The sequence below is a fragment of the Carcharodon carcharias genome, chromosome 2 (genome assembly GCF_017639515.1).
Source record: "Carcharodon carcharias isolate sCarCar2 chromosome 2, sCarCar2.pri, whole genome shotgun sequence".
In the NCBI taxonomy this organism is placed as follows: domain Eukaryota; kingdom Metazoa; phylum Chordata; class Chondrichthyes; order Lamniformes; family Lamnidae; genus Carcharodon; species Carcharodon carcharias.
The window spans coordinates 12,127,279-12,136,454 of NC_054468.1; the positions used below are offsets into that span (position 1 = coordinate 12,127,279).

Genomic DNA, 9,176 nt, shown 5'->3' on the forward strand with positions numbered 1-9,176 from the left:
CTGGCCGAAGCAGCACCCCAGGGCCTCTATATGTTCTTGTCCACAATCAGCTGTCATCACAGCTGCAGGATCTGGGAGGCACACCTTCACAGCTGCCCTTTCGCTACACGGTTGAAATCTAGTGTGATACAGAAAGAAAGAAATAGAGAAAGTAGGAACTAAATTTCATTTATATAGTGCCTTTTGTGACCTTGAAGCATCCCAAAGAACTTTACAGGCAACCAAGTAATTTTTAAAGTGTAGTCACTGTTGTAATTTAGAAAATTAAGGAGGCAATTTGTACAGAACAAGATCCCAAAACAGCAATATGATTATGACCAGATGATTTTTATTTTTAACTGATGTTGATTGAGGGAGGACTATTTTGCTCTTCCTTGACGTTGTACCATGGAGCCTTCTACGTCCACCCAAGACAATGGATGGGGCTCTCATCCAATGGATTGGTTTAAGCTCTCATCCAAAAGACGGCACCTCTGTCAGGGGAGCACGACTGCACTAAGAGAGACAGCAAAGATTTTGTGCTCAAGACTGATTGCCTTCTGTGTATTTTCTATAAGTAAAAATTCCTACCTTTCTGTTTCTCCCCCTTCCCTCTTTTGAGAGTGCAAATTGCTGGTCAGAGTGCAGTTACACAGGAGTCAGGTACATTGAGGCACACTGCTTAAAGGGTCAGCTCTCATGTGACCCTTTTCAGGATGTGTTGGCAGAATATTCTACTGCTGTAGCTTCAAAGCCAGGCATGTCCTAACTGACATCCATGCACAAGATTTTTAGCAGAGGTTAGAGATGGGGAGCAGGAATCCTGACTGATTTATCACTCTCTGCCTAGCTCAATGCAGTCACTGTGGACAGCCACACAGCCTGCCCTACAGCAGCTGAGGTAAAATAAGTCACTGTAGACTGGGTGGCGCCTGTCCTCGTACTGGGCTGCAAATTATTCACTGAGTGAACTGGAGGAATCTTTGAAGATAATTTTGTATATATTTGTGGAGCTGGTAGACACCAAAAATAGTGCACTACCTATCAAACACTCCCAGGGCAGATATAACGCCATGTTAGATACAGAGTAACTCTCTCTCTACACTGTCCCATCAAACACTCCCAGGACAGATACAGCATGGGTTAGGTACAGAGTAAAGCTCCCTCTACAGTGGCCCCATCAAACACTCCCAGGGCAGATACAGCATGGGGTTAGTTACAGAGTAAAGCTCCCTCTACACTGTCCCCATCAAACACTCCCAGGGCAGGTCCTCTTAATTCATTCTTTCCCAGCACATGAAAGCACTGGATTTCCTGAAGGGAAAGCTTTGCCTCATGCAATTTACCCACCTGCAGTTAGGGTTGCTGATAAAAAGTGGAAGCAGCCATCCTGGCCAATTTTCCCTTTCCTGACCAAGGACATTCAGGCCCTTTGCTAACTTCCGACCATTGCCTCAGCTGAGACCAGCTCACTCAGTCATTGTTTTGGCACTTTGAACTGTTGCCACATGGTGGTGCTGTTAACTTCATTGTCTCGATTGCTCTGAAAAAACGTGTCAGTTTGGTGTCAAAAGTGTTTTTGCTCTCTTCATGTTTGGCTTTGCTGCTGAGATGTGTATTGCCAGCTGAGAGACAGTGTTGTGATTGCCTGCTTCAGCAGGTTCCCCTTACAGGCTGATGGTTATGTAGATAAAATAAATCTCCCAACCATGTCCTTTAAGAGTCTGTTCAGAATTTCCTAATGGCTGACCCTATCCCGTTGTCTCAGCTCCCACCCAAATGGCAACAGCTTGAGTGAGTGAGCAGAAAGGTGCTGATGCCTGTGGAATCGCTAACCAGCAAAACAGTCGATCGATGCTGTCACGAGACAAGGAGGCAGGAAGTTGATGAGGGGGTGGGTGGGGGGTGTGTGGAAAAGAAAATATTAAAATAAATGTGATAATGAGTGTGTGAAACACCCAAGCTCTGTCCACCTGCACTGAGAAATGTCCAGCTGTACAATTCCAGTTCCTGCCCTTCCTAATTTGAGTAGTGCCAGGTGAGAGTAGTGTGAACTGAATAACACTGGGGTTAACATCTGTTTGTGGCTGGTGATATGAATGTGCGGATTCACACAGCATTAAAGCTTATTAGTTTCAGTGCGATTTCCTTGTGATATCATTATGGCCTACATGTGACTCCAGACCCACAGCAATGTGATTAACTCTTAAAATCCCCTCTGAACAAGGGTAATTAGGGTTGGGCAATTAAATTCTGGCCTAGCCAGCGATGCCCACATCCCATGAACGAAAAAAAATAATTCTGGAGACAAATTTTTCGATCATTTCAGTGTTTTTTATTTCCTCCCTTGTTTTACACAATTGTCAGACAAGCAAAGGGTGATAATTTGGAGAAAAATTAACAAAAAGTTCTTTGACATCTCCGTTTATGTGGTTGGGCCCTTTTGAGAGTAGGTGACAACTTGCATTAAGATGGCCTTTAACGTAATAAAGCATCCCAAGCTGCTTCACAGGCGAGCGGTCGAAACAAAATTTGTCACTCAGCCACGTAAGGAAATGTTAGGACAGGTGACCAAGCCTGGTCAAAGAGGTTAGTTTTAAGGAGCGTCTTAAAGGAGGTAAGAAAGGTAGAGAGGCAGAGGTGTTTAGGGAGGGAATTCCGGAGGTGGCGACCTCATCAGCTGAAGGCACGGCCATTAATGGTGGAGCAATTAATGTTGGGGATGTGCAAGAGGTCAGAATTTGGGGAGCGCAGAGTTCTCGGAGAATTGTGGGACTGGGGGTGATTACAGAGATAGGGAGCGGTGAAGCCCTGTGGAGGGATTTGAAAACAAGGATGAGAATTTTCAAGATGTCGCTTAACCAGGAGTCAATGTAGATCAGTAAGCAAAGTTTTGGGTAGGCTCAAGTTTATGGAAACAAGGTTGTAAGATCTTTTAAACTGGAAGGTGATGAGTTTATTCTGTATCTGGCTCAGGCACTGATGACGTTGTATCAGCTGGAAGTATTGGCTGAAGAAATCATCCTCGCTTGGTTCTCTCAGAGTGCATCCACAGAGAAGGGGAGAAAACTTCGAAAACATCAGGGGGTGAGTGCATGGCTGCTAATCTCCCTTCGATTGGTCTCTGTAGCAGTTATATTAATGAGCTCTCTACATATTGTATGGTTAAATCATACAGCACAGGAGTCCATTCAGCCTATCGCGCTTGTGCTGGTTCTTTGAAAGAGCTATCCAATTAATCTCACCGTCTACTCTTTTCTCATCTTTCCTTGTCAAGAATTTATCCAGTTCCCTATTGAAAATTACAGTTGAATCTGTTTCCACTGCCCTTGTGGGATTGCATTCCAGGTCATAACACATGCTGCAGTTCCTCATAGGCTACTTGCATTTGCTTGCCAGTTATCATATTGAATCGTGGAAACTCACAGCACAGGAGGAGGCCACTCAGCCCGTTGTTCCTTTGCTGGCTCTCTTAGTTCCACATCCCCACTTTTTGTCCATGACCCTGTAAGTCTAAAGCCCTTGTAAAATCACATATGGAATCAGTTTCCACCACATTTTCAGGTCAAACATTCCAGATCCTGACAAATCTCTTGAGTGAAATAATTTCACCTCATCTTCCCTTGAGATCTTTTGCCAATGATTTTAAATCTGTGACCTCTGCTGATTGACACATTTGTCAGAGGAATTAGTTTCTCTCTATCTGCTCTCTCAAGACCTCACATCAACCTGGAAACTTTGATTAGGTTACCTCTTAACTTTCTATCTTCTGAGGGGAACAGTCCTAACTTTTCCAATCTCTCCTGTGTCCCTCTCTGTGTCCTCTGGCTACGAACCCTCCTGCCAGTGGAAACAGTCTCCCTGCCCACTTTCTGAAAACCTCCCATTTTCTGTTAACAAGATCTGTATAAGCAGTGCAGTAAATTACACTAGGCTTAAGATGTTCTCCTGCCCTACTGATCTGAGAGACCTGTGGGGCTACAGTTGTAGTTTTATTTCTCAAGACATTTTGGCACAGCATATATTGAAAATGTCCAAGAGAATGTTCTGGGCAGCACACAACCTTGTGTAGCCACTAGCCTGCTGACCAGAGGGTCCTCAGTGCTCACTGAGCTAATCTCATTCGGAGGCACTACCATTTACCTGGTCAATGGGCGAGATCAGATCTTCTGGCATTCTCACTCCTGAGTACTAAACCCTGAGCCTGGCTGTAAATGTGTGTACATGACCATCAGGTGAGGATGGGATCGAGTTTGGCTGTGATGCTTTCCACTGTTGAATAGCCTGGTGGTGATGCTGCTGGGCTCATAAATGAAGACTGACCATTTGGAAGCAAAATCAGAGTGCTGTCAGTATCCCTGCAACCATTAGCCCAGAACACTCTCAGTATCCCTGCAACCATTAGCCCAGAACACACTCAGTATCCCTGCAACCATTAGCCCAGAACACTCTCAGTATCCCTGCAACCATTAGCCCAGAACACTCTCAGTATCCCTGCAACCATTAGCCCAGAACACTCTCAGTATCCCTGCAACCATTAGCCCAGAGCATTCATCACCTTCAGGGTAGATGGAGATATGAATCAGCATCTTCGTTCAGTAGAGGGAGATGATTTAGCGTCTTCATTCAGTAGGGGTAGGTCAGTCAGCATCTTCGTGAGTAGGGAGAGATGAGTCAGTACCTTCAAGGAGGAGGGGGCAGTGATTCGGCAGCAGAGGAAAGATAAGCCAGAAATAAAAGTGACTTTTGTCCTGTTTTGGTAGCTGAGATTGAAAACAGCCTTCAAGGTAGCTAATTCTTTGTGGCCTCGGACATGTAATGGGCAATTTCATCTGGAATAATAACTCCAGGCTGATGTTATGCAAAATAGATGTATGCATTCTGGGACTTGATGTGGGTGGTTTAATTGTATTGGAACAAGGAGAGCTGTCTCTGCTGTGCACAGCAAACATCTTGCAAACAGTGTTGGATTGAAATAAGAACAGAAGTGCTGAAAAAACTCTGCATGTCTGACAGCATCTCTGGGGAGAGAAACAGAGTTAACGTTTTGAGTCCAATATGACTCTCCTTCGGAACTCCAGATGGGTTTTGATACTGGGAGGGTTTTGCACGTTCACATTTTGTAACTGGCTCCTTTGTTCTTCAGCTCCAGAAGTTCATCAAGTGGCTTGAAGAGGCAGAGGTAGAATCATCTGAAGGAGAGGATTAACCACATTTTACAGATTCACGCGGAGTTTTCACAAACCGCAGCGTCACCAGTGCCAGAAGTGCCCGGTCAGGTCGGCCAGACCTGAAATTCATTTGTTTGTTTAATTTTAAGTGCAAGGAGTAAAAGAATTCATAAGAAGAGTGAAAGGCTCTGATCCAGATGGGAATGGTCTCTTGCCATTTGATGGCTCCTGCCAATTTCCGCACTTTGGAAACACTTCAAAACTGGCACAGTCTTTCACACAGGGGACCTGTGTTTAAATCGCAAATCAGATTCATGGCATCAAAGTCTCTGCTCGCTTTTAAGGGTCGTCTGTGGAATAGGTTTGGGCTACTCCTATTAGGCATGGGTACACAGCAGAAAACACCCTCTCATCCGGCACCAAATTCTTAACCTTGCTTGGAGAAGTCAAAGCCTGGCTGGTGTAGAAAATGGAAAAACAGGAGACCCTAATGCAGTAAGGGGCTAGAACACAGTATGGCAGTATAAAGGTTTACTTTGAATCTAACCTTTGATGTACCTGCCCTGGCAGTGTTAGATGGGGATAATATAGAGGGAGTTTTGCTCTGTATCTATCCCCTTGCTGTGCCTGTCTTGGGAGTGTTTGATGGGGATAGTGTAGAGGGAACTCTATTCTCTAACCTGTGCTGAAAGTACTTGAGACACAAAATTGAGGGAACCTAACTAATACATGTTATATCTAACTCAGAATGTTTTTGGGGACTTTATTCTGTACCTAGGCCACAGTATGTCTGATCTGAGAGTGCTTGCTGCTGATGATAATTACAAGGGAAGTATTCCATTCATATCAGGAACATCCCTTACTTTGAGGGGCACGGCAATTAATTGAAAGAAAATGTGACAGATTTTAGGCAGGGTGGAGACAGGAGGATGTTAGATTGAAAGCTTCTCACTGCTGCTCTTTCGGGAATGTCTCGTCGTAGTAGTCATTGAACAGGAGAATAAAACCACACTGTTCAGGGACTCATTCAGTTTCCAATGTCGCCTGAAGGGAAATGACTTTGTAAATAACTCTGTCTCCCTTCACTTGAAATGCTGCTGAGTGATTCGAAACAGACACGAGGCAGAGTTAAGTAGGGTTTGTGGTGCCAAGAAGGACAGACTGTGGTGTCAGAAGGAAAAGCTTTCCTTTCCCCAAGCGGCAGTGCCAGAGCTTCATATTTTTACTGCCTTCATCCTGAACAATAATGTGGACCTTGAGCACTGCAGTTCTTCATAAATGTGCAAGCAAGCCAACTCCTCAGTGTCTCCTTACAGATTATGACTTGATGAATATATTTGGTGATAGTGCAACAGTGAAAAGTTTCAATGGTGAATAGCTCTTTCCTAGGATCAATGGGTAAAGAATCCACACTGGTTCAAAGACCCTGGAGTGTTCTCCAAAGTCTGTGCTGAGCAAGCTGATGCCAGCAAGGAGGCTGCTAAACCTGCCCTCCATGTCCCATCCTTCTCTTCCTGATCACTGATTCTTGCTGGAAAATCACGTGTGGATTAGAACAGGATCCAGCTTAGCTGTGATTCCTCCTGTTGTTGAATAGCCACCACTCAGTGTCAAAGTTGGCAGATGAAGAATGGTCATTTTGGCAAAGTATTGATAAAAGCCCAGCTCCAATGGGACCCATACCCCAGTCTGGAGCCAGTGCCAGTGGTACCCTGTACCCCAACATCTATCCAGCACCTGTGAACCTATAACCCAACATAGAATAGACATGTAAGAATCCAGCTGCTGTGATACCTGTACTCCAGCATTGAGACTGTCCCTGTGCAACTGTACACCAACAACCGCTGGCTCCTATGAAACAAAAGCCAAATGCTGCAGATGCTGGAAATCTGAAATAAAAACAAATTGTTGGAAATACTCAACAGCTCTGGCAGCATCTGTGGAGAGGGAAACAGAGTTATGGTTTCAAATCGATGACTTTTCATCAAAACTAATTAAGGCTCCTGTGGACCCCATAGCCCAACATGGACAGTTGCAAGAATAGGGAGAAAATTGGTACAAAAATATCAATTTAATGAAGCTTGTGCTGTTTTTCCCTCCAGTTGTTAACAGATGACTAATGAACAGGAGGTTTGAGTTTGCAGAGCCATGCTCGGTGTGAAAGTTAATGGATAGTAGTGAGTTCAGCTACCGTTTACTGAGGCAGGGAGGAGCTGGCTTATTAAGTAATTAAAAGGTGCTTTTACTGGAGAGAAGCAGAGTCATCGGAGATTGTACAGCTAGCTCGCTGTCAGCTGCACTGGACAGCAGGAACCTTGGCGTCGTCTTTTTGAACCAGTTTCATGAGACTATAAGCTGTGATTTGTCCTTGACTGAAACAGAGCTAACAGGGGGATTTAAATAAGGCAGCGTAACACTGGGAATCACAGCGCTGTCCTGAAACTGGCATCTGGCAGCGGCTGTATTTAGGTTGTATTGTGTTTTTAGGTATTGAATTCTGTTTATATGCACATGCATAAGACAGTGAAACAAAACACTCAAATCTCAGATGAATGAATATGTAGAAATTCGCCGCAGCTCCCAAACATGCCCAAAATAAACACTGTTTAAGGAGTTTGAGATCCAATTGGAACTTGGTCAGATATTTATTTTAGTTCCTTCACCACCCTCCCCCACCCACCATGCTTTTTTTGGCACATTGAACTAAAGCACAGAAAAAATTTCTATATGTAAGCATTGTGGCAGCAGTTGGGAACAGAGAGAATTAATCAATGTGCCAGAATGCTCCTGAAACTAACTTGGGCTTAATGTTGATAAATAAACTCAACATAATGGAGGATGGAGCAAGTATGTGAAATTCCTAACCCTTCTCCGAAATTGCTGTTTTATATGGAAGGCTGTTATTTAAATACATACCGCAGGTGTGTATGAACAGTTTGGAGAGGTGTCAGTTGGCTGTGTAGTTTAAATCTCGCCTCTGTGTCAGTAGGCTGTGGGTTCAAGCCTCATTCTCGAGACTTGCAGTACTGAGGGAGATGCTGTCAATCGGATTATATTAAACTGAGGCTCCTATCTGCCATCTCAGATGGACGTAAAAGGTCCTGTGGCACTATTTTGAATGACAGTAGGGAGTTCGCCCCAGAAACCTGGCTGATATTTATCCCTCAATCAACATCACTAAATTATCTGGCCATTGTCACTTTGCCTGTTTGTGGGATCTCACTGTGTGCAAATTGACTGCTGTGTTTCCCACAATGCAATAGTGGCTTCACTTCAAAAGTACTTCATGGGCTATTTAATCATCTTTGGACATCCCGGGGTCAAGAATGTTGCTGTATAAATGCAAGTCTTTTCCTTTTGCTGTGACTTTATTAACATCTTTATAATGTGCACCTCCCACCCACAAAGGATTGACTTAACAGTTTGTGTACCCTGACCCTTGATAGAAAATTGTCATTCAGTTTATGACTAAGCTATGTGCCGCCTCCCCTTTCTGCTTCCGAAAGCCCGGAGAATGCAAATAGTTTCTGTATACATCACCGTGCTGATTTGGATTGGAGCTTTCCAAGTAGGTACAGCGTGTTTAGGGACTGCGTGGGGGCGCAACATCTGCAGCAGGATCAAGTAACCTTCCTTTAGATTCAGTGAGATGACTTTCCCATTTGATGCTTGTGCTATCCCCTCACAAAGAACCCTTTCTAGGCTAGCCAAAACTTGCAATGTGCCGAGTAAGGTTTGATTTACAGAATGCACATCCATATTGTAAACCTAACAACAACTCTGCTGATTAAATGCCATGGAAAGGATGCTTTGTTTTCTATTTGAACTTTGAATATTCAGAGATTTAAGGATTATCCCAGTTATCAGCTGGTTTAATTCCTCCTTGCAAAGATCATGTACATTAATTCCCCTTTCCAAAGCTTTTCATTGTTGGATGCCTCAGTTCTGATTGCTGATGAGTGCATTTTAAGACCTTGAGTGTTGTAGTCATAACCAAATTGATAGAGTCAAAACATAGGAACAGTT

General features: G+C 44.0%; 1 protein-coding gene across 2 annotated transcripts in view; it reads left to right on the forward strand.

Moving 5' to 3' along the window:
• Positions 1-8,956, forward strand: part of eif2b5 (eukaryotic translation initiation factor 2B, subunit 5 epsilon) — a 58,719-nt gene extending 49,763 nt beyond the window's left edge. For both annotated transcript variants that reach the window (XM_041215435.1, XM_041215443.1), the window contains exons 15-16: positions 2,956-3,066; positions 5,126-8,956. In XM_041215435.1, the coding sequence (XP_041071369.1) occupies positions 2,956-3,066; positions 5,126-5,188 (174 nt within the window). In that variant the 3' untranslated portion in view covers positions 5,189-8,956. The remainder of the gene's footprint in view (positions 1-2,955; positions 3,067-5,125) is intronic.
• Positions 8,957-9,176: the final 220 nt, after the last annotated feature.